Consider the following 25,829-nt stretch of genomic DNA (forward strand, 5'->3'; position numbering starts at 1 on the left):
TCAAAAATTTAACTGTGAATGAAAAAATATTGTAATATGGAGACAGAAAAAGCTATTCTGGTTAAAGAGTGATCTATCATATCAAGGCATTTATTATTCCTTAGGCATTCGTAAGTTACAAAACTGGGGTTCATGTTTTCCCTTTGTTCTTTTATCAATAATACAAATCTGAATTTGAACCTTGTGAATTCAATGAATAATTAACTCCCAGAGAATTCCATAAAAAGCTTCTAAGCAGATACACAATACAATACACTTATTCCCAAAAAAGTATATTAAAAAGCTATTTCCATCCAAAATAATCCAAACACCACCCCCACCAAATGAAACATAAATAATCTTGGGTAAAAGTCATACTTCTCATGACTTTCTGGGATCTTTTAAAGTAAATGAAGGTCTCCTAGCAACAGAATCACTTACAAATGTAAAACTTCACTGTCTGCAAGGCACTGTTACACCTATTATCTCATCTGACCATCTCAGAAACATTACAAGACTATCCTCATTTGAAAGAGGAAAAAATGGAGGGTCAAGAGAATGAAGTGCTCTGGCTTACAATCTGGTGTAAATTTTCTATTTCTATTGTGTATAAATGTGTTATTCTAATTAAAAACAACAGTGTGTATAGAACTATGTAAATAAAAAAGTAGAACTTCAGCATTTCACAGTCCCTAAGAAGTGTTTCATTTGATTTTTTTAAAGAAAGATTAAAGCCCCCAATTTTTTTCTTCAAGCTCTTTTTACTATAGAAACAACAGATTTGTGATGACCCAACTTCTCTTGCCTCTCCATTTCCCTCTTCTTCCCCCCAAACATATAAGTGCATACACATACACTCATTTGCACTTAGAAATGTCCTTCTTGCAACACAAGACATATCTTGACAAGCATGCTGTGATTTGGAATAGTCTGAATATTGAGCACAGCAAAGGTAACTTGCTTCTTTAATAGTGTGCTTTAATCAACAATCCCATCAATATGGTTTTACCAGCTACAAACATATTCCTAGAATCCAGATAGGTTAATGTATGAATGGACTAAATATAGAATTATAATACCTAACACATGAAATTTATCAATGCACACTGATTTTGACTACTGGGTACTATATATTGCAACAAGATCATATTTTCCCACCTAGCTTTATAGGACTGTATAACTTGCAACTGAAAAATTCAGAAATATCTATGTATCATTTGTATTACCTTTTTTTAAAGTTTTATTTGGGGGCTTTATTTGTAAGCTCATTTAGTAATATCAGCTAAATTGAGGAGAAGGGAAGGTAAGCCCAAATGGTGCTGGGGGCAAGAGTTGGTTAAGATTAATGGGGTGAAGCTCTTACCTGTTAGAGGGGTACAGGACACTCCAGCATCTTCTTTATGGCCACAATTATGCTCTCCCCAGGAACTCTTTGGACACTGCTCAATAGAAAGCTCGTTCCCAGTGCAGCGTACTTCATCCAACATTACTGGGCCAGATCCTTCCCCAAAATATGCCTGATTCCATGCTTTGGCAATGCCGCTGAACAAACATAAGAACATAAGTCAGACCAAAGGTTGGTCTGACTTTTTTCTTTTGCCCCTGGCAAAGGTAAAATTATGATTAATTCATAATTTCCCTTATCAATTCACTCCATAGGTCACACGTGACGTGCTCTATTTCTTTTTTGTTTGCTTGTTTGTTGATCTTTATATTTTCAGCTATCACAAATCTTTCCAAGACTGCTAGTTATTCTCCAATATTTACTCCCCTTTTCTTCATTAGTAATGGAACCTCAGAGTTTGAGGAGGATAATGGCTATCCAGAATAAAGACCACATTTCCCACCTTCCTTACAGTGAAGTTTGTTTGTTTGTTTGTTTGTTTTAAAATATGCATAACGTAAAATTTACCATTTTAACCATTTTTAAGTGTACAGTTCAGTGGCACTAAGTACCTTCACCTTGTTGTGCAACTATCACTAGCATCCATCTCCAGAACTTTTTAATCATCCCAAATTGAAGCTCTGTACTCATTTTATATGACTATGTTTTGACCAATAACATTTAGGTAAAAGTGTCATGTATCACTTCCAGGAAGTATCCTTGTCCCACTTCCTCCTTCCTGCTGACTGTTAGAGGTGATGGCTAGAGCTTGAGAAGCTATCTTGGTCCATAAGGTGCCACACTGAGAATGAAAGAACTGCAAGCAAGAAAGAGACTGGGGCCGTGATGACTGTGGAACCACCATACCAGCCTTGAGCGATCTCTGGTCTCTTGAGAGAGAAGTAAACTCTTGTCTTGTTTAAGCCACTGTTATCTTCAGTTCTCTGTTACTCATGGCCAAATATCTCTTCACTCAAATTTATTTGACTAAATTTACTTCTCCCACAATTCAACGTGACACCATCTTCTAGAACCCCAGATTTAAATGAAGATCACGATTGCCTGTCAAAATGGTTAATGACTTCAGAAATTGCATCTTCAGCCGCTTTTAGCCTTTTAATTTTTAGACTAGAGCATTTATACTTGCAGTTTGTTTTTCAATGATTCTGCATCTATTCCCCATTATTTAAGTTGCCCTTTTCTTATAACATTATAACTATCTTAAGAATTTACAACCAAAACAAGAATATAATTTTTATATATGTAATTCAAATTTTACTGTCCAGAAATAAGGTTTTATCGGAACAAAGGCACACTGATTCCCAACTTACTGTCTGTGGCTGCTTTTGCACTACACAAAAGCTCAGTTGAGTAGTTGGAAAGTCTAAAATACTCAATATCTGGCCCTTTACAGAAAAAGTTTGTTGACCCTTGCTCTAGAGGAAAGAGATTAATGAAAGCAAATATGGAAACTGATTTAGAGAACACTGAAAGTTGGAGAACAGAGGAGGAGGAGACAGGATGACTAATGCATAATGCAGGTCATGGGGAAGCCAGATAGGAAAGCTTTGGAGAAAGGCAGATTAACAACCTCCTTGGATCTTTGCCCTGGGATAAATGCTAGGAAAGAAAAAGATCTGTTAAAGAAAATTTCAATGGGTATAATTCACTGAGCCAAGATTAGGTGCTATAAGAAAACCAGGGACCAATATGAAAGAATATAAAATTTGATCCCAAACTCATAACAGAAACAAAAAATAAACTCCAGATGGTTTAAAGACCTAAAGGGAAGGGAAGGGAAGGGAAGGGGAGGGAAGGAAAGGGGAAGGGAGGGAAGGGGAGGGAAAGAAAGGGGAAGGGAGGGAAGGAGGAAGGAAGGAAGATGGCTAAAAAGTAATATAATGAAATAAGAAGAACATAGTTATTATAACCTTGGTAATAAGAGAATTTCCTGAGCAAGATAAAAAATAAAAAACCCAGAAGTCAGAAAACAAAGACTAAAAAAGTTAAATTTAATCACATATAAATTTGAACTACTGTATAGCAAAATACACCATAATCAGTCAAAAGGCAGACAAGCTGGAGGATATATTTGTAAAATGTAACCACAATCAAAGAAAAAAACACTCCTAGAAATAAATAATAACTTATTATTATCATAATGCAAGACAAAATGGCCAACATAAAAAAACAGGGCAAAGGAGAGGGACAGGCTATTTACAGAAGAAGAAATACCCATGGCCACTGACCATATGGTAAGATGCTCAACCTTACAATGGTCAAATTAAAACAATAAGAATGCATTCTTACATATCCTTAATATCATTTTCATTAAATATTTAGGCTAAAAGTTTACAAACTAAAGCCTTTTTATTCTCACGAAAAAAATAACAAACCAAGCCTAAAATATTTGTTAGTTGGAAGTGACTTGAGATGGGCTGGACAGAGTAACTGAAATATATTGTATTTCAAATGTGTTAAAGATTATGTGATAGAGGTCCTAGGAAAAAACAAAAGGCCTGATTAACTGCCTCTGAACTGTGTCCCTTCCTTAAGGGAGGACACAGGATGGGAGAGCAGAAGCCCCAAACAGTGACTCTGGGGAAAGTCATCTATGTTATAATGCAGTCTTTTTTTTTTTTTAATATTTGGCTGCATTGGGTCTTCCTTGCTGCACGTGGGCTTTTCTCTACTTGCAGTGAGAGGGGGCTACTCCGTTGCAGTGTGCGGGCTTCTCACTGCGGTGGCTTCTCGTTGCGGAGCATGGGCTCTAGGCGTGCAGGCTTCAGTAGTTGCGGCACGCAGGCTCCGTAGTTCTGGCTTGCGGGCTCTAGAGCGCAGGCTCAGTAGTTGTGGTGCATGGGCTTAGTTGCTCCGCAGCATGTGGGTTCTTCCCGGACCAGGGCTCGAACCCGTGTCCCCTGCATTGGCAGGTGGATTCTTAACCACTGTGCCACCAGGGAAGTCCTATAATGCAGTCTTAAAACACCATTTGGGTGTTTTGTTTTCTTCCTTATATATTTCCATATTTTCCATTATTTACAAACATTATTTTAATGATCACAGAAATGTTTAATTAAAATAAACTAATCAGAAAAACTAATATAATAAATTCAAGAACCAAAAAAGAAACTGACTAGGAAACTATGATGTAAAACAAAGTAGGTTTCCTAGCTAATTTTTGAGTCTATTAAAATTAAGATTATAATATTTATAAATACACACATTCCTTCAGCCAGGCACTAGTATTTCCTGGTGCCCTGGACTGTGCTGGCTCTCAGGGGAATACCAAAGAAATTGATGACTCTGCCCTTCAAGAGACCGTGCAATACTAGGGAAACAACATAAAACTCATGGGTTGGGGGCTTCCCTGGTGGCGCAGTGGTTGAGAACCTGCCTGCCAATGCAGGGGACACGGGTTCGTGCCCCGGTCCGGGAAGATCCCACATGCCGCGAGGCAACTAGGCCCATGAGCCACAACTACTGAGCCTGCGCATCTGGAGCCTGTGCTCCACAACAAGAGAGGCCGCGACAATGAGAGGCCCGCGCACCGCGATGAAGAGTGGCCCCCGCTTGCCGCAACTAGAGAAAGCCCTCGCACAGAAACAAAGACCCAACACAGCCAAAAATAAATAAATAAAATTTAAAAAAAAAAACAAAAAAAACTCCTGGGTTGTTAAAGGCAAATAAGTGTTATGTGAATTCGATAAAGCTGTGTATTCTCTGTCCTTCCTTTATGGAAATTATGTCCACACCAGCCCCGGCAGTTCATTTGTAGTAATAGTCCCAGTGTTACCTACTCTCTTACCCTCTGACCGCAGAATAAATTTGTGGGGTTCTCTGATATAATACACGGAGTTATTAGGTTATTTTCTGTAAAGCTGTTTGACCTACATAGCAGCAATCCCCAATAAACACTGAATTGATTCTATGTCTGATCATTACCCAAAACATTCCTAAACCTACTTAGCTAATCTGACTGTATTCATATAAAGTTTGTTTGTTTTCCATAGAAAAAAAGCAGCAAATAAATAGTACCATCTGACTAACTCAATCCCCAGGCTTAGCCACTACTTTGAATAGACACAGAATAGAGTCAGGCAATTCTATCGTGCAAGATAATTACTTGTTAGGTTATAAAAGATTGGTCCTCTGACTGCAAATATCAGTTTGTGGCACTTGTAACATATGGATGAAAAAAAGCTCATTTTTAATGATCAAAGAGCCTATATTTCTCCCTGGAAAACAACCCCCTCCATCTCCAGTTATGATATTTGAAGTACGCTGAATGATTACAGCATGCCAGACACTGGTCTAACAGCTTTATATGTATTAACTCTTTGAATCCTCCCTACAACCCCATGATGTTATTATCCCTAATTTACAAATGAGGAAACTGAGGTCCAGAAGTTAATAATTAGCCCAGTATTACACCACCATGAGATGGTAAGGCTTGTCTGGCTACAGAGCAGACCCTGAAACACTTGGCTTTCTTGCAGTCTGCTGGGGCATTTTCAGTGAGACGGCTATGGCATCGCAAATACAGTCTGTCTACAATGTGTTCATCATTGTTTCTTCCTACAATTAACTTTTCTCTCTTGACTTACCTATTTCTTTCAGCCCTATATTCATATGTATTCTTATTAACACCTGTCTATTTTGCAAACAGTATAACATGAAAGAAAAGAAATCCTACACTGGAAGCCATAAATCTCAAGATTCTGTCCCTCACTCACAGTATGATTTAGGGGATTTGAGTAATCTCAGAGGGCCTAACTTTCTTATCTTGTTATATAAGGCCTCTTTCCTGCTCAATAATTCCACATACCAGTAATGTTTATAAAGTATTTTAGAAATTAATAAACAGTAAAATAAGAGAACAAAGAAAGAAAGAAACTTTTTTTTTTTTTCTTTTGGCGGTACGCGGGCCTCTCACTGCTGTGGCCTCTCCCGTCGCGGAGCACGGGCTCTGGACATGCAGGCTCAGCGGCCATGGTTCACAGGCCCAGCCGCTCCGCGCATGTGAGATCTTCCCGGACCAGGGCACGAACCCGTGTCCCCTGCATCAGCAGGCGGACTCTCAACCACTGAGCCACCAGGGAAGCCCCAAGGAAACATTTTTAATTGTACCAGAAGAATTTTTATTCTGACCACTCAGTAGTATGGTTCTATATGATAATTTTATAGCAAAAAAAAAAACCTAAGAAGAAAAAGTGTTCAAAAATTTTAAATTCTTATGTAAATTATGGCGTATCCACACATAAAATATGATGTCACAGTTCTACACTACGCTTTTAAGAGTTCTAAAAGACATAGGAAATGCTTCAATGTTAAGTGCACAAAAGGAACTCCAATTAAAATGTCTCTACCTGAAACTTCGCTGTGTACATATGCATTCTCAAGTTCAATTTTCTAACATCAGGCTGCCTCCTTTCCTGCTCATCTTTCTCTGAGTTCTAGGCTAATCAAATTTCAGTATCATAAGTACAGTAATTCCTTTTGCGTTTTAGGAAGCTTGCCAGCTACCAAAATCTACAGACACCATTAAAAGATGCGGGTCAACAAAGACAGCATCTCACAAAGAAATTGTAACTAGCACTCCAGAGAGGCATGGTGTAGTTTCCCTTTGGGAATTCGACAAGGCAAGTATGACTGAGATGAAATTTGCTTAAGAACAAATCATAAATGGAGATAAGCTATGATTATGCTGTCTGCTATCAATCTTGTAACGTTAAAAATTACTTCATCTGAAAGTACTGTGCCTTTAAGTGAGCAAAACAAATTCTAGGGGAAGAGCAGTTGCAGAATATTGCTTTGTTGCAAGCGTATGAGAGAAGTATAAAATCAAGGGAAAGAAAAGCAAACGAACAATGTCAGCTCAGAACCTGGAGTACTTATAATAAAAACAAATCTCCACCAAGCTGGATTGTTGGTGATTACATAGGCTTGTGGAGGATCTTTGCTGCCTTGAATATTTGAAGATATTTTTCCTTTTAATCATTTTTCTGAACACAAATCTTCTCATACAAAAGATAGCAGTGAGCCAATGCCTGAGAAAGATGTAAACACTTTACTCAACCCACGCATGTGTTCAACATTAATATAGTCTTCCTTGTGATTCTATCTGTACATTCTTTCCATGTAGTAGACTCCTGTTTGCAACATGGTCTTTGTTTAAACAACAGTTTATATGAGTGAAAAAAGAAAATTTGGCTCTCAAGAAAGAACTCTATGTTAAAACATGAATTTTTAGAATAACTATAAATGTAACTAAAATTTAGTGTCATTTAAATTTTCTACACATTTTTCTAAGCAACAAAAGCTTGCCTTTTCCCACAGAAATATATAAATAATAATAAATCCCTTATACCTTAAATTTAGAGTAATCTATACTACAACTTGTAATGTTAAATATTACATTACTATACCCTTAAAATTCTTGTATTTTTGGCAAAGACATTGATTTCTTAGTAACTAACATGAAAATCAATTAGCATACCACTGATACCATAATTGGTAACACAGTAAATACACATATATCCACATTAGAGTCTTTTAAAAATATGAAATGCATAGATACAGCTAACTAAATAGAAGTTCTAGATAGAGGAATGGTGTTTGATGATCTCCTACCAAATGTCCAGCTTACTTTGAAATGTTTAATAACATTTTTCTTTGAATGTTTAATAACATCTTTCAGCTATAAGTCCCCAATTATACTCAATGTATACTGTATACCTACTATGTGTGCTAACTGCTTTAAAACCACTAAACTCTACATCAGGAAATGTGTTATAGATGAGGAAACTGCGGCTAAGAGATATCCTGCAATTTTTCTTATCTCCAGAAATACAACTCAAATTCAGGTCATTCTGAGTACAGGGCACATGCTCATAATCTTATGCTATGCTGACTCTGACACCATCTAAATTTTTGAGAAAAATTGGTCTTGAAATTGATACCCAGTCAGAACGTTTTGAAAATCTAGTCTCAAAATTTAATGATTAATAACAGTTTTTCTCAAAAAGAGCTAGTTGGCCCTATTCCTGACCCATCCAAAGAAAATGATCATACCAGTCAGATCATACACCACCAGTAATTATAAGCCCTATGGACACAGGACTTTGCATGTTTATTCCTTTCCCATGCATAAACTGTGAAAGAGCATTTAGGTTGCAGAATCAGTTACAGGGGGAAAATGTAATCTACAGTGAAGGATTAGGCTGATGCCACCTTAATTCAGTGCTTAACCTTATCCTTATCAGTGGAGAAAACCAGAGCTGTTCTGTGACTCCTGATGAGGTGCAAGATGAGAACATATCACCTGTGATGGTTTCTAGCCAAAATACTTGATTGATTTGATCTAATCAAGCTGTTGGACCTAGCCTCCCATTTCAGGAGTTACAAGAACCAGAGGAGTAGGCTAAATGATACCAGGAGGAAGAAACGAGACAAATCCAGAAGGTGGGATAGTCTCCAAAACAACTGGCTTGGTTTTTGGTCTCTTCAACAAGACAGTGTCATGAAAAACAAGAGGCTGTTCTAGATTAAAAGAGATTTCAGGGACATAACATCCAGATGCACTGCAAGGTCCTGGACTAAATTCTGCTGCGGACAAACTGTCCGTCAAGGACATGGTGGGAACAACTATGGGAATTTGAGTATGACAGGGTATTAGACAATTTAAGAATGATTACCATTTACATTAGTTGTGATAATGATAATTTGGCTGTGTAGGACAATGTTCTTATTTTTAAGAGATGCATACTGAAGTATTTAGAGGTAAAATGTTGAAACGTCTTTATTTTGCTTTAAAAGACTTCAATATTAACATACAGTTTTGAAAAATAGGAGGGTCAGCTGCAAAAACAATTGCAAAAAAATTACTGTAGATGGTTCAAGGTACAAAATTCATGCTCTAGTGTCAAAGATTATGCTTAAATGGACAAAATGATACATAGAGAAGATTTAGAGGCTCCACATCCACCCACCCCTACCTGCCACGACATGCTAAATAATTTTTTTTTCTAATTTAAAGTAAAATATCAACTTTCAAAAGATTCCCTAATATAATTTTAGAGAAACTTTTAGGCTTGCTATATCAATGTTCAACATCACTAAAGACAGGGGTTAGAGGATCCAAAATTATAACATAGTATTCCAAAATAATCACAACTAAAGCAACATTTAATGTTGGTTTTCATATTGCTGTTTTTATCGCACATGCTTCATTGCCATATCCTGCACAGGAATTATTTCCTTCCTACATTAATAAACATCCTTTGTTCTAAGCACATACCTCACAAATAAGGAGGCAAAGGTCAAAAGTTTAGACAGTATCTGGAGGAAAGGAATTGAACTTCAGTTAAAGCCTAACAACTAGTTTCATCATATGACTCTGGTTAAGTCGCTGCAGCTGACAATGCTAGTCATTACCTGGGAGTAATGTAAAGGCTCGTGATGAAAAGTGGTAAAAGGCTTAGATTCTTAGGGATATAAAGTCAGCTGAATTCAGATACAAATAGGTTAGACCTAAGAGTACATAACCGTTCTCTTCAGGGAGCCTACAGCCTAATACAAAGATCAAAAGGTGGCTTTTTCCATTTGTTCAAAGAAATCTGCAATATAAACACACCTACCGGGCTTCCCTGGTGGCGCAGTGGTTGAGAGTCCGCCTGCAGATGCAGGGGACACGGGTTCGTGCCCTGGTCTGGGAAGATCCCACATGCCGCGGAGCGGCTGGGCCCGTGAGCCATGGCCGCTGAGCCTGCGCGTCTGGAGCCTGTGCTCCGCAACGGGAGAGGCCACAGCAGTGAGAGGCCCGCGTACCGCAAAAAATAAATAAATAAATAAACACACCTACCTTTGGGTATGGAAATAATAAACTCAAAAATTCAAGCAAAACAAAACAAGAACAAGAAAGACCAACCTCAGGCCCAGCTGCCTGCAGACCACTTCTGCATCTGCATCATCCCACTGGTCGTCACAGACAGTCCCCCACTGACCCGCATGGTAGAGCTCCACTCGGCCCTCACGCGCACTGCTGCCCCCAGCAAGGCGTAGGACGGGGAATGCAGGGCCTGCACAACGTGAAATTAACAACAAAGTAAACCTACGGATTCACACTGGGAGAGAAGATCAGGTATAGTTTATTTCTTTGCCATTCTCTATAATTAAGTTATATTTATTAAGTGATATGGACATACCCCCGCATGTCTAATATATTTTATGGTACTCTCTACCAATTAAAATACCTCAACTTGAATTACGCTCATACAAATAGCTCTCAAGAGGAAATAGTCTAAATTCACTTACCCCCAAGGACCTCAGAAACCAGAAAAGACACACTCAAAACTGCAGTTATTGGAAACCCATTTGATTTTTACGGGGTTGCTGCCACCATTGTGGTGGTGGCATTGGTTTTTTATTTACAGTAACTTGAGCATTACCAATATGTAATTATTAAGAATGGCGCTTATGTCTATTAGATACTTGTTTTCAGCATAGAAATATTTTTACATTTACATAGAAATCAAGACAAAGTTAACATCTAACACATTATAACAAGTTGGTGGACATCACAACCAACACCTTCAAAAAACAATATTGAAAATTCATTTAGGTATGAATCAGTACATACTCTGTGAAGAACCACCAGAGGATTCCCACTGCAAATTCCGTATTGTACTCTACAGTGCCCTTATCTAGCTTCATCAGTTTCTGAATTTCTCTCTCCCTCTTTTTTTTTTTTTTAATATTTATTTATTTATTTGGCTGCAGCAGGTCTCTGTTGTGGCGTGTGGGATCTTTTAGTTGTGGCATACGGGATCTAGTTCCCTACTAGGGATCGAACCCGGGGCCCCTGCATTGGGAGCACGGAGCCTTAACCACTGGACCACCAGGGAAGTCCCTGAATTTCTCCCTCTTTATCCTGGTCTAGAATTGAGGACACAGGGAATGCCCTTCCCTTTTGCCTGTGTACCTCAGATACCCAGCTATACAGAGGCATGTAATAAATATTTGTTGACTGAGTGGATTGGCAAGTGATAACTAAAAGCCTAGAAAGGATATCCCAAACAAGTAAAAATAATTAGCAATAGCCGTTCATTCAATTCAGTTTATTAAACGGGTATTAGGCAGAAAGGCACTGCACAGACACTACCCTCAAGAAGTATACTGCCTCAGGACATGGACAACATGAGTACAGACGAGACAGCATCGAGAAGACCCTGCAGGGGTTCAGGTGGAAGGGGTGCTTGCTCACCAGTGGGGGTAATTAGAGAATCTCTTCTGAAGAAGTTGGTAGCTGAAAAGGGCCAAGATGATGGATGGGATTTCAGAAGTCAGACACGGGGGAAGTGCAGTTTAGGCAAAACGAACAGTATGAACAAAAACAGAAGCACAAAGCCATACGTATTGGGGAAACAGTATGGCAGTCTAATTTTTCTGGAATAAAGGACGTGAGATGGTAAAAGTTTCAGAACAGGCTGGGTCCCTATTAGGAAATTTAGTTGACTCTTTTGCCAAATGTTCATCATTTATCCACATGAAATGTGCTCCTAATTCTTCCACAGTGTTAGTGGCATCAATAAATGGTATTTAGACATTCATATTTATATTCAAATGTCACACTTGAGGAGGGATTTAGAATAGTGCACATTTGCATCTACTCATATACTAATACTTGTAATATAGTTTTCTTACATAAGTCAACTAACACTTGTAATTTGTAAAAGGATACAAGACAGGTTTAATAAACATAACTGGGCTTCCCTGGTGGCGCAGTGGTTGAGAGTCCACCTGCTGATGCAGGGGACACAGGTTCATGCCCTGGTCCAGGAGGATCTCACATGCCGTGGAACGGCTGGGCCCGTGAGCCATGGCCGCTGAGCCTGCATGTCCGGAGCCTGTGCTCCGCAACGGGAGAGGCCACAACAGTGAGAGGCCCGCGTACCGCAAAAAAAAAAAACAAAAAAAACTGGTCTCAATATTGTATATTAGGTTCTTATAATGACTGATCACTGAATTATGCTAATAAACTTAAATTTGCGTGTTATTATATTTATTTTTCCTTTAAGAAGCTTAGAAAATATAGAAAAATGATGGAAAAAATGTATAAATTTCTTAAATTATTATATTCTCCTCTACCTCCCCTCCCCCCATCTGCATGGTAAGCTTGGAGAAAACAGAAAAACAAAATTTTTTAAGAGGAAATTTAAAATCACCTACAACCTAGAAACATTGTCGCATATTACCTTACATTTTTTTCAAGGTCATGTTTTACTTTAAAACATACAGTTTTTCCACTGGTTGTATAAGTAATTGTGAAAATATAGAGAAGCTCGAAGACAAAATTTAGTCAACATCTCACATCTTCCCAAAAAATACACACACACAAAAAAAGCATTTGAAAAAGATTTCAGTGAAGTAATTGACTCATATTTAACTTATGGATAAATAAAACTCCCAGACGTTTCATTTAGATTGCTATTTCCTACATCCAGTACTCACACACGATCTTCTACTTTGTAAGCGTTGGAAGAGTACTAGATGCCAAGACGCCAAATGTAAATTCCAAACTAAAAGACTGTATTAAAAGTCTACCGCTATGCCTTAAGATGGACTCCATGTTTGCTGAGCTATTTGCTTTCACATTCTCATTTAATTTACCATAAAAGCATCTTTTTTCACTCTCACTTCTAATTTATCTCAACCTTCTATGTTTTATATATGCTTACAACCAACCTTAAATTTATCTTTGCAACCAGAGAATAAACAAGTGGACAGATCACAGAGAGTAGAATTAGGTTTTTTTAAAGTAGATAGAGATCCTGGAAAAAAAAGAGATTGTTTTCAAGATTTTACTTACTTCACGACTTGAAAAATTTTAAACATATTTTATCAATTGGGTTGAACATAGAATGCAAGCAATATCTACAAAACGCAGTGCACTGTTTAGCCCAATTCACAGCATCCCTGATGTAGCAATGTGTAAACACGTATTTGCCAAAAGTAGTATTACCCAAAGGTGGAGAGGCAAAGGAAGAAAAGGAAAAACTTATAAGACATCAAGCTGTAATATGCAAAAAAAAAAAAAAAAGATGTAACATGCACCTTGCCTACCCACAAAAGGATTGTAGCTCTCTGAGCACACACCTGTACCATATCCTGTACCATTTCCACTGGTTCTTCCAGCCAATTCACAGGAATGACCCTAAATTGGGTCTCTGTATGTTTTGCAGTGGAAACTTTTCAATTCCTCCCCTGATACTTGCACTCAAACAGAAACCACTGCCCTGCGCTGCCTGCTGGCATTCTAAGACCTGGGACATCTGGTCAGGCTGCTATCTCCAAGGAAAATGTAAAAGGGATACTGTGACAGTGTGGTAGCCTCAGGTTGTGGTCACACATTAAAACAACCATGGACCCCAGAAAACCCATCCGCCATTGTGAAAGGCAGCTATTCCCTCCTCTGCTTCCTTTCTCATGAACATATGCATACTTGTTACTGAAACCATACTCTAATCACCTCATGCCTATTATATGGTGCTTAGAAGGAGCCCTTATCCAAGGAAGCTCAATTTGTTTTATGAAATGTGCCATCTACAGCTCAAAAGAGAACACTGGTACCATGATTCTATTCCATTCTATAAAGTGAGAATATTTTGTTGTAATTGCTGTATTTTATGTTTGGTTTCAAGATGATTTTTAACTTGATTCCATCACATTTTTCCGTTACTAAAATAAGTGTTTTCATATACAGTATATAATATTTCTATAAGCAAATTAGATAAAACAGAAAATACGTAAAAAGTGAGGTCAAATGGAAATCCAATTGTTAGATGAAATCCTATTGAAGACTATCTAATTAGACTGGAGATAGACTATGATGGTTCCACTTAGGTCTGTATTTAAACTCTTTTAGGAAATGATTTAACTGAGACACTTTTATCATCTGGAATCAGGCTGAAACCACAATAACAGTAAAGCAAGAGAATAAATATTTTGTTTTACCATGGGAAAAGCTACACGTGACAGCAGCTGCCTTCTTCTGAGGACACGTCCCACCCTGCCAGATGTCTTTTTCACAAAGCAGTATATTTTCTTCATCTCCTCGGCAACGGACATTGCTCCAATAAATGGGAATAAGGCCCAGTCCAGAAAATGGAGTTTGTCTTGCTACTCCTTTACCTCTGTAAGTACAATGATAAGGTTAGGTTTATCAAATGTAGGCTAATTTTTATCAAAGCACTAGGACTTTTAAAAATGGAAGAAATCAATAAAGACAGATATGGAAGAAAAAGAAAAACATAATGCATTATGTAAATTTCAAGCAAATCAAAACATCAGATCAGAACCTGCATTGATTACCTATGGTAATCTTTTAAGTTAATCTTGAATAACTAATGGTAGGCATGTGCCTTTACTATCTATGGCTGATTTTAGAAGAAAATGGGCAAACACTACAGATATAAATAAAGAGGGAGTCTGGGTGGCTTTGTGGAAGAAGTGTGTCGTGTGGCCCAGTGGGACTTGGATTCTAGTCTGAACTCAGTTGCAAATCACTCTAAAGCCTCTCTAAGCTCCGCCTTCTGATATGTAAAAGAAGTCTGGATGCTTGAAGAGTCTTTCCTACTCCAGTATTTCAGGCTCTCATTTTCAAAACGATTATTATTACCATGTCTAAGCAAGATAATATCAAGAGAGGCAATCCATTCATATTTTTTAAACTTTATATATAGTATTTGCTAGCAAGACTTTGAAACCAATTCATAAGATAATAACTCATATAATCTACATATTTTTAACTCTGATATGTACAAAACTGGTATTACACTTTTAAAAGATTAAATGCTTATCCGAATAACATGATAATCTCTAGAACTGTCTTCATGCAACAGCTTCCATTAACCAAACAGTAAATATTTGGGGTTTATCTACAATATGAATGTGTCTTAACAGCAATAAAGCTGGGTCGCCCTGCTCTTATTGTGCAATCCTTTTTTATTAATGGACTTCTAAGAGATGATAGAAGGAATCAGGTCAGCTTATCTGAAGTTTATGTTTGCAGAAGGATAGTTTACATTCTTTCATCAATCAAGAGACTAGTAACCTACCACTGTAATTCACATCTCCATTGCAATGTTCTTGTTTTCTTTATTTTTTTTTTAATTTTTAATGGAGTATAGTTGATTTACAATGTTGTGTTAGTTTCTGCCGTACAGCAGAGTGAATCAGTTATATATATAAATATATCCACTCTTTTTTAGATTCTTTTCCCATATAGGTCATTACAGAGTATTGAGTAGAGTTCCCTGTGCTATACAAGGTCCTTATTAGTTACCTATTTTATATATAGTAGTGTGTATATGTCCATCCCAATCTCTCAATTTATCCCTCCCCCCTTTACCCTCCGGTAACCATAAGATTGTTTTCTACATCTGTAACTCTATTTGTTTTGTATTGTAAATAAGTTCATTTGTACCTTTTGTTGTTTTCTGTCAGAATCTCATAGAAAATTTTATTCTTCCCTGATTTTCAGGGGTAATAAAAGCACAGGTAGAAATGTACATAAAGGAAGATACTGACACCAGCCTACAAATTTGTTACATCTCCAGGCCCTCAAAAGAAAAAGCAGCTAGTCAACATTCTTCATGACTTGCCCACCTGTCAGTGACTGTTTGCCAGACAAAATACTCATTGATAAAATCAGTAATTAACATCCTAAACACCATTAACACTTCGTAGTCTCTCCCCTTCTTCGTCTCTCCCCTTCTTCATTCTTTTGTCCTGATTTATTCCAACAATAATTTTTTAAGATTAGTTAACTAATTAAGTACGGTAACCCTATTTGTTACGCTAATAGCATCACAAGTCTGAAAAAAACTTAAGCCCTCAAGGTTTGCCTTTACTAAATACTCATTCTCCACCTTCCTAGTGGGAAGACATTTAGCTGGAAAATTAAAATTCTTACTGGGACTTCCCTAATGGCGTAGTGGTTAAGAATCCGCCTGCCAATGCAGGGGACATGGGTTCGAGCCCTGGTCCGGGAAGATCCCACATGCCGCAAAGCAAATAAGCCCGTGCACCACAACTACTGAGCCTGCGCTCTAGAGTCCACGAGTCACAACTACTGAGCCCGTGTGCCACAACTACCGAATCCCGCATGCCTAGAGCCCATGCTCTACAACAAGAGAAGCCACCACAATGAGAAGCCTGTGCACCGCAACTAAGAGTAGCCCCCATTTGCTGCAACTAGAGAAAAGCCCGCGTGCAGCAACGAAGACCCAACGCAGCCAAAAATAAATAATTAATTTAATTCTTACTGATTTGACTGGAGTTGACTAACCTTTTCATTTGTGTCATCACATTAGATATTACCACTCACTGATTATTAATCCAAAATATTTGCAAATTGAAAACTTTTCTTTCAGTTCTTTTAAGCTTCATAACAAGATCTTTTCCATGCTTTCTAAAGATCTCTGGTGATAAAGACCAAGAAAAATATAGGGCATGTATCTTAGAAAAAATAAATGAGACACAAAAACAGAACAATAAGAATAACAACAAAACCAAAAAACGTTTGTTCCAAAATGTAACCTTCTGCCCCTGGGAAACCCCTTGAAACGAGGCATAAAGGTGCAGGGCCTAGTGGGCGTCAGCATACACCAATCTATTTTAAGTGCGCCTACAGTCGTGGAAGGGCCCGCAGCTTCTCAGAGGACAGTGGATGCTGCCGGAGCTGAGCGAAGCTGCCATCTATTACAAGACCTCCTTGGCACAGAAACCTATGTCCCAGGATATCACCCCTTACCCAGTATGGGATGAAAGCACGAGTGAACCTCACCTCCTTCACATACACACAAATGGAATTTGTGGGTGGCTCAAGGTAGAAAGTTAAAAGCAAATGACAGCAACCTCAGGCTGCACAGGCTGCTGAGAAAGTAAAACTCTTAGGACCAAATTCCTTGCTTCCTAGCACTGAACAATTATTTTGTTAAAGTCAAAGACCAAAAGCTGCTTTGAACTTTGGACCACTTAGCATTTGCCCATTTCCTAGTCAGTAGGGCTAGTAACAAGTGAAGCGCATTTGTGTGTAAAAGAACTCACTCCTTCCATTTGGGGCCCTTTCTTTACATCTCTTCTGAGAAAAATGAGAGTGAGGAAAGTGAGAATGAGGAAGGAAGATGTAACCTCTCCACAGTAACGATGGGTGCCCAGCATTCCTCTCAGATATCATCAGACAGATTTGGTCAAGGATGGGCGAACTCACCCCAGCTTCAGCTGGTGACAAACAACCGATGCATCAGAGTCATCCCAGTGGCTGCTACAGACTGTGCCCCAAACTCCATTTGCATATACTTCCACTGTGCCTTCAAACTCGTTTTTGCCACCATGAAGTCGGACTGACCCTAAAGTGGAAAAGAATCCCAAAATCCTTTAATAGCAAATAACCATTTGAACATACTGAACATACTGATAACATGATTTTTCCACTGAAGTGGTGAGAGATCCAGTCTCTCACTGTTCACAGCATGTGTTTCTTTCTTTAAATGAGGATTTAGCAGGTTCTTTTTTTGGTTTTGGTAATTAACATCCTGATGTCAATGCTAATGATACTTTCTTTTATCTAGGCAAAGTCCAATTATGATTTTCAAAGGGAAAAATTGGAAGACTATGACTAATGGCTGATAATTGCATCCCAAGTATTAGATCACATCACATATTAAGTTCTTATCATTTATGGATCACTTTCCATCGTCACATGAGGTCACAGATTAAAAATAAAAGAGAAACTAAATTCAATGTTCTGTTTATAAATTACCTTATTGGCTGTTATATCTTCCTTCTATCTGATTTGTTCTTCCACTAAAGAAGAATAAAACGCTTTTCCCCTTTTAGCCTCCAGCACTAGTCGTGACAAGTCTAAAGATTATGTCTATAAGTTCAGAAAGGTGTTAAGTGTTGAAAACATTGCCTAAAGTTAGTCTTAGGGAAACTGCCACTAAGTAGAGTAGTTGGGTGTAACTGAATGGCCCTGGAACTTCACTTCCCCTTACATACCATCCCACTCAGCTGCTGCACAGTCCACGATTTGAGTCATTCTTTTCAGTCTTAAAAGAGTCAAAATTTAAATTCAAGCACCCCTGGGGAAAATAATATTTTAAGTCTTATCCCTTAAGTGTGGATCAAAGTGGTTACTAGACTTATCGTGGTGATCATTTCATAACGTATGCAAATATCCAATCACTATGCAGTAAGTACATCTGAAAGTAACATAATATCATACATCAAATATATTTCATGTTTCTTAAAGAAGTGTGGATCAAAGGCCTACATTTCTCTTCTCATTGTCATTGGTTTTCAGAGTGGGTACTGACTGACGGGCAGCAATTGGGACACTTGCAGAGACAGAATCAAACTCAGACAACTTAAAAATTTCATAAAATTCTGTGAAAAGTTGCTTAGGATGGACTTTTTTTCATAGGTAAAGAAATTAAGAAATTAAATTCGACCAAAATTTTCTGGCATGTTTTGCATATTTCAAAGTCATTATGGATGGCTTTATAATGATTTTCCAAAAACATTACATTCACAAATCATCCATACATTTCATTTGCACGAGCCTAGTCATCTACCATTATTACTTTCCACATAATCATCCTTAAAAAATGTAACTATTTAAGAGAAACATATCCTATTTCTCATGACAAAGTGTCAATTTTGTATCAAAATTGTCAAAGAGAAGCGTCAAACAAAAGGCAATAATAAATGGAGGCAAACACAGCACTGCCAAATCCTGATTATTTAGGAGAGAACATGGGTGTGGGTTGTTCATATGGCAGATAATCTAAAAATCATTCATATATTCTAAACTTCTTTAATTCGACCAAGCAAGAGGAAGCCCTGTCTAGCTCGGTGAAAACTGTGAACTGCAGAATATTTTTAAAGAAATATGTCTGAAGAGTTTAACGAAATTTAATGATTTTTTTTAATCACAAAATGTCTTCTATAGAGACCCATATAATATTATGCACAGTACAAATGCCAGCAGTTTATTTCAAAGAATTCATTTGTTCACCTGAAACAAATGTTTATTTGAAATGATATTTAATCTATTATCTGTTTATTAATTCCTCCACCACCACCACCAAATTATTCACGTGAAAGCCGTGGAAGAAATTTCTAGTAATGAAAACAAACTGGAACTCTACTTATGCATGTTAAGTAATCATAATAAAATGTAAAATATTGCCTAAATCACTAAAAAACTATCAAGAAGAAATGATGCTTGCGTATCATCTAAATGATTAAGGCATCTACAAATGAGAAGGCAAAGACTCTGCATAAAGTATAATTGTTACCATAACATCATTATAGTGAAAATGATAACACTGGAAATAATTTCCAGGTCAACTATCAGTTCCACCATCATTTCTCAGATGCTCCCAACATGCTGTGAAAGCCTGGATTCATTTAGCTGCATCTGCTATATGGCAAGAAAGGTGGAGTGCTCATCCAATTTTCCTTTAACTAATGAAGACAAATATTTGCAATTCTGGAAAAGCAATTTGCATGTCAATGACTAATTAATTCTCTATCAGAATCCATTCCCAACACCAACATCCCCAAGGCACACACCTTCCTAGCAGCACCCCTCCACACAGTCTATCCTTTCCTTAAGGCCATAAAAATTTCCAAAATATTCTGAGTAATCATCTACCTTGAACTCAAAGTGAATATTTCTTACTGGTATGTAATTCTGTGAAGTTCACAATTCTTCTAATAATTTTTTGAAAGAGCTTTTTTTAAAAAAATCAGCTTAATAATATGCCTAAAATAATAAAAGCATGAACACACAATTCACACTATGCACATTTAAAACAGGCAGTAGTTTTTGTTTGGTTTTGGTTTTACTCTGTTCTTGCTTCATTGACTCTCTTAGAATGCTTGAGATGGTTGAACTGTAATTCATTTCCCTTTATTTATGGATGTGTAAGCTATGGACCCAATCAACTGAGCAGTTGCAGAGCCATGACCTCCTAGATTCCCACCCTTGCTATGGTCCCCTTGTCTCTCAATCTGAGAAAAGACCCTGTGATGCAATAAGCACCTTTCAGTACTTCAGCTACCAGTTTATGCATTCTGACATGTTGGTTTTCACCATTCTATTTGAAGTATTACAACTAATCTACCAAACATTACATGGGGATAAACTAGCCAGGCAGAAGCATAAGACAGCCTGAAGAGTTTCTCTACACTGCACAACAGGAGAGAAGTGGCTTTCTGGTGATCTACACTTGAGGCTGATACTCCAGTGGAGGCTGATTTGTCCTATCGGCTGTACAAATTTGTAGGAGAACTATATATTTGCACAAATTTATAGGTGCACAAATTACAAGAGGAAATACCCTTAGCTCAATGGAAAAAAAAAGAAAAACAGAGAGAGAGAGAGAGAGAGGATGAAACAATAAAGCAATCCACAAAGCTCATAGCCTGGTAAACTCATTTCTATTGCTACCTTACTAATAATAAAGTTCTTCAGATAAATTCTAGACCAATTCTTTGGCGATATTGCTCCACTGTCACAGTCTCTTATTATCAAAAATTGATCGGCCCGTCCTCCTTCGCTCACACTCTCCTACTCCAGCCCAGGACTTTGCGATGTCCCTCATAGTCTCTGCTAATGCCTCTGGGCCACACCCCAGTGAATCCAGGGCTGCACAGTCTTAAAGTCTCTCATGTGCCAATTTGATGGAAAATATTCTATTCTAAATATTCCTATTTTTAAAATGTGGTAATAACAATAATTTAAAAGTTGAAGTCTCAAACTGAGGTTTTAAGTCAACTATAATAAGCATTGCAAATTTATAGGCTAAACCAGTAACAGAAGAAAGTCTGGAACTATGAAGCTATGCATGATGGCATGCCATGGAGAGAAGCCCCGGAGTTCATGAAATGAATTGTTGCAAAAAGCAACAACGACAACAACAAAACCCAGTCAGCTGTACCAGTCTGCTGCTATTACAGCTACCTAAAGGCAAAATGTGCCAGTGCACAACAATGGTAAGAATTCCACTACCTTAATTCCCTGCCAAAAATGTTGAGCTTACTGTCATTTTAGTTTACTATTATTTTTCTTCTATGTAAATGTATCTCCAGTTTTATAAAGGAAAAGGAACATAAAAGATTTTTGTTACAGAAATTTGCTTTGTGGACAACTTTGCTAAAAAACAGGAATTCCTAAAACAAAGAGACATTCCCGAGGGGCTCCCTTTAACCATGTTATCAGCCTCTCTCTTCTAGAGAAGGACAGCTAACTAGATTAAAATTGTCTTCACAAGTCTCATTGGTTTTATAGTTTTTAAGGCTATTGTGATGGGCTGAATACTATTCCCCCAAAAGATGTGGAAGTACCGACTTCCAGTGCCTATGAATACCTGTGAATTTATTTGGAAATAGGGTCTTTGCAGATGATCAAGATAAGATGAGATCATTAGGGAGGGCTCTAATCCAACATGACTATATTCTCATAAAAAGTAGAAATCTGGACAGAGACACATATAGGGAGAATGCCACCTGAAGATTGCAGCTAACTTCCACAAGCCAAGGAGCTATCAGAAGCTAGGAGACAGCCCTGGAACAGCTCCTTCTCTAGTGCCTTGAGAGGAAGCATGGCTCTGCTGACACTGACCTTGGACTTCTAGTCTCCAGAACTGTGAAATAATAAGTTTCTTTGTTTAAGCCACTCAGTTTGTGGTACTCATTACGGCAGCCCTAGCAAACTAATAGAGCCATTATAGTATTACCCCTCCTTGGACAGCTGGCAAAACCTCCCTTCTCATACTCCATACTTCAAGGAGGCCTAAAAGAAATATTAGGAAAGGAACCAAATAGGTCAGCTATCTTTGCTCTCTAAATCCAGCTCATTCCAAAACCAAATGAAAAGACATGCCTATTTAGTTAACTCCTTAAAATATATTTATAGAATAACACTCACTTGAAGACAAAGAAAAACAGCAAAAACAAAAAGATCCATCCCAGTAGTGTTTTCTGAATAGAATTAATAACAAATATTTTTAAAATCTTTTAAAATCACAGTTTGATAAATGAGTAAAAGAAAATTAATGTTATCACACAGATCCTATGAAATTCTCATCTATTACTGAACTTCAGAGAGGCACAAAGTAATTAATTTTAGTCATTTCTATTTTTCTGGTGGAATCAGAAAGAATCCATGCTGGTGACATCAAGCTATTGTTTAGATCCTTGACAAAAAGTATACTTGAAGCTGAAAATGATGCAGAAATTTCAGTTTATGAACTATTTAAAAGAATAGAAAAAAGCCCATTACATGTTGGACAATTTAGTACACATATTTGACAATGAAACATAATCTTTTGTCTTATACTAAAGGCAACACTGGAAAAATATACTAAATGATCATTTCCTATCTTAATTATAAAATACAGACAAAAAATCACACTCCCTAAAAACAACTGAATTGGGCAGCAGTTAGCTGAATTTTTCAAGTACAGTGGGGGGGGTTACGTTAATTTTGATGGGTTTTTTTCCTACACTTTATTTGATGGTACTGAGGTATTCTGTTTTGTCTATGATTACATTTACCCATAACTGAAACCAGTTTAGCATTGCGAAATAGATTTTATTCAAATCATACCATGTCAAAATGAAATCAAATCATCTTTTAACGTACAAAGCATTCCCCTGAACTATTACCCAACTGAACTATATTTGCCTCCATTAGTTCACATCTATAATTCATATTAATTGTTCATTTATTATTCATGTAGATACCTTTAGTACTGAGAAAGAATAGGAACTGGTCTGGTTCAAAATGAGAGCATATCCTCTGTAAGCAATTCTACCCATTTACAGTGGGCTTATTAGAAATTTATGAATCTTATCAATTACTTGTGGGTTTAAAATGTTATATAATATTATGTAAAAGAAGACTCTATGCAAGGTTAAGTTACGGTACACTAACAATACATGCATTTAAATAACTGGAGCAGGAAATTCCACAAATTGTTTGTCTCTGAACTATCCACACATAAACACATGGTATGGGTATTACCATTTTATTGTACAACTCTGAATGACGAAATTAAACTACACTTAATAGGAATCGTAGCTGTCTCCCAAAGTACATATCACAGGAAAGGTAATAAAAATGCTTAGTACTCTCCTGACATCTCAACCAGAGAGTGGCCGTCCTCAACTAGAGGACACAGGTGATTTCTTATTCATCTTTGTAAATTCAACCCCTAGTGTGAACTCAGTAAATGTTTAATGAAATCCACTCTTGCCTTTCTACAAGAATCAGCATTTCTCAGTCTTTGTGTCTCTCTGGTGATCCTTATAAAAAGCATGAAGCTGAATGTGCATACATGGCTTCTGGCAGGCAAATCTCATTACTTTAGTGTTTTGCAAACAATAAAATTTTTATTAATATTGTTGTGCTAATTTTCAGGAAGAGGAAGAAGAGGGGAGAGGAGGTGACTGCTCTGGAAAAGTTAGATGCAAAGGAGGCAAAAATCAACATTTCCTGATTTTCTAGCAACAGCGTGTCAACCATGTAGAAGGCAGTCTACAACAATTGTTCATATAGTGCACAACTAAACTCTCGTCTGCTATGCAGACTAAAGGGACAGGCTTCAGAGGACTTCCTTCTTTACAGGTTAATTCAAGGGGGAAAAAGTTTAAAAATTAGAATTAAATTAATTAGGTAATGTTAAATTACCTAACAACTGAACCAACGTCCATATTCTTAACAATGGAATTATTCATTTCAGACATAAATTGCTAGAGCTGCAAATAGCATCTTAAAACAAGTAAATATGCTCTACCAATTAAATCAATGTCTAAATGTTATTCATCTACATACGGCAAAAAAAATGCGTGAAGCATTTCACGGTGTAATTTTTTACATTACTTATAACTATTTTCTAATTGCATTAAGTTTCCCCAATGCAGGTTTTCCCCCGCTATCCAAAAGTAGAATTTTCCTATGAAACCTTTTGTAAGTCAAAATGGCATAAAGCCAAGAAGCAACTAACCTTAGGACATATCTTGCTAAGAGATGAACAAAATAAATTGAGAAAAAGCACAGATGCTCACAGACACAGCTCAAAGCCTGACAGCAGCCTGATGCTGAGATACTGAGCGTAGTTCCTGGGGAAGGAGCTTAGGGGCGCCACTCTCACTGCTCTGGGTGTGCGCTGCCTCTATAATGGCTCACTGCAAAACAAACACTGAACGCTCTTTTCAATTTTCACCTTTCACCTTTTGCTCTTTCATAAGAGCAAAAATTCTCTTTGGATTTCTTTTCTAGCAGAAACAGGTACTAATGTAGGTCTTCTGTAAAAGTGAAGTGACATAAAGCAAACTTTCACAAAGTGGGGGATACCTGTATAAGGACTGTATGGTCAGGCCACCCAAGACGGCAGCTCTCCTGCTCTCTGTACATCCCCTGCTCAACCAGTCCCTGCTTCACCTACACCCTACTCACGTGACTGACCTTCCCTCTTAATCATAGAGCCTAACAGTAAACGCCTACACACTTGCCTCAGCTCCAGCTAGAGACTGTTTTAGCTTATCAAAGGGGTGGTGAGGGGCGTGCTCCCCTGCTGGTTTCCCTGGTAACCAATGAGTCAACCTGATGTCAATTCCCTCTGTAACTGGTAACCTCCCTCTCTACCCCCTCATCCCCCACCCTCACCCCTACTCCTCCCACCCCCCAGCCCCCTATACACACACACACATACACAACACACACACGTACACACACACACACCTGTAGCAAAGACTGCTGCCATGTCCTGCCCACCCCCTGCTGCATACGGTGGGATGTTGCTCCAGGACCTTACTTCAGAGATGTGAGATTCCCCATCCATTAAACCACTGATGTCTCTGTCGCTGACTCTGGGCTCTTTCTTCAGTCAGGACACTGGGCAAGTACAGGGCTTGCAGGCCTGAGGGGTGCAGGCCAACAAGGACAAACCTCAACCACACTTCGTGGCAGACTGTTGGTTCTCCTCAATAACTACCTGCTTCTCCCTGCCAGTATTGTCCCCATGTGTTCAGAGGTCAATTCTGACTAATCTAGGCAAGCATGGTAATTGCATTTTCCTTCCCAGATAGTGCCAGGAAGGTCTGGCCAATGAAATACAGGAGGAAGTCTGCGGGGGGGGGGGGGGGGGGGGGGGGGGGGGGGGGGGGGGAATTCTGGGAAGGTCTCCTTGCCTTTTCAATGGGACATACATGAAGAGGGGGCTCTATCTTTCTTCTTCAAGTTGTTCTATCTCGATATGAAATCTGGAATAACCATTAGCCTAAGGATAAAAGCCACACTTTGAAAATAAAGGAATCAAGAGTAGCAGAGAAATAGAGCTGTACCATGTTGGAGCCTGACTTCTTGTAATATGAACAACAAATCTTATTT

At 38.0% G+C, this 25,829-nt stretch overlaps 1 protein-coding gene across 3 annotated transcripts in view; it reads right to left on the reverse strand.

The window, feature by feature from the left end:
- PRSS12 (serine protease 12) overlaps positions 1-25,829 on the reverse strand; it is a 67,327-nt gene that overhangs the window by 35,206 nt on the left and 6,292 nt on the right. For 2 of the 3 annotated variants that reach the window (XM_027103595.1, XM_027103597.1), the window contains exons 2-5: positions 17,637-17,775; positions 14,378-14,556; positions 10,293-10,443; positions 1,343-1,521 (exon numbers count right to left, since the gene is read on the reverse strand). In XM_027103595.1, coding sequence (XP_026959396.1) covers positions 1,343-1,521; positions 10,293-10,443; positions 14,378-14,556; positions 17,637-17,775 — 648 coding nt within the window. The remainder of the gene's footprint in view (positions 1-1,342; positions 1,522-10,292; positions 10,444-14,377; positions 14,557-17,636; positions 17,776-25,829) is intronic. The other variant, XM_027103596.1, reaches the window with a different exon arrangement.

The sequence above is a fragment of the Aethalodelphis obliquidens genome, unplaced genomic scaffold (genome assembly GCF_003676395.1).
Source record: "Aethalodelphis obliquidens isolate GAN/ISIS:26980383/991018 unplaced genomic scaffold, ASM367639v1 scaffold6, whole genome shotgun sequence".
NCBI classification, from domain to species: Eukaryota; Metazoa; Chordata; class Mammalia; order Artiodactyla; family Delphinidae; genus Aethalodelphis; species Aethalodelphis obliquidens.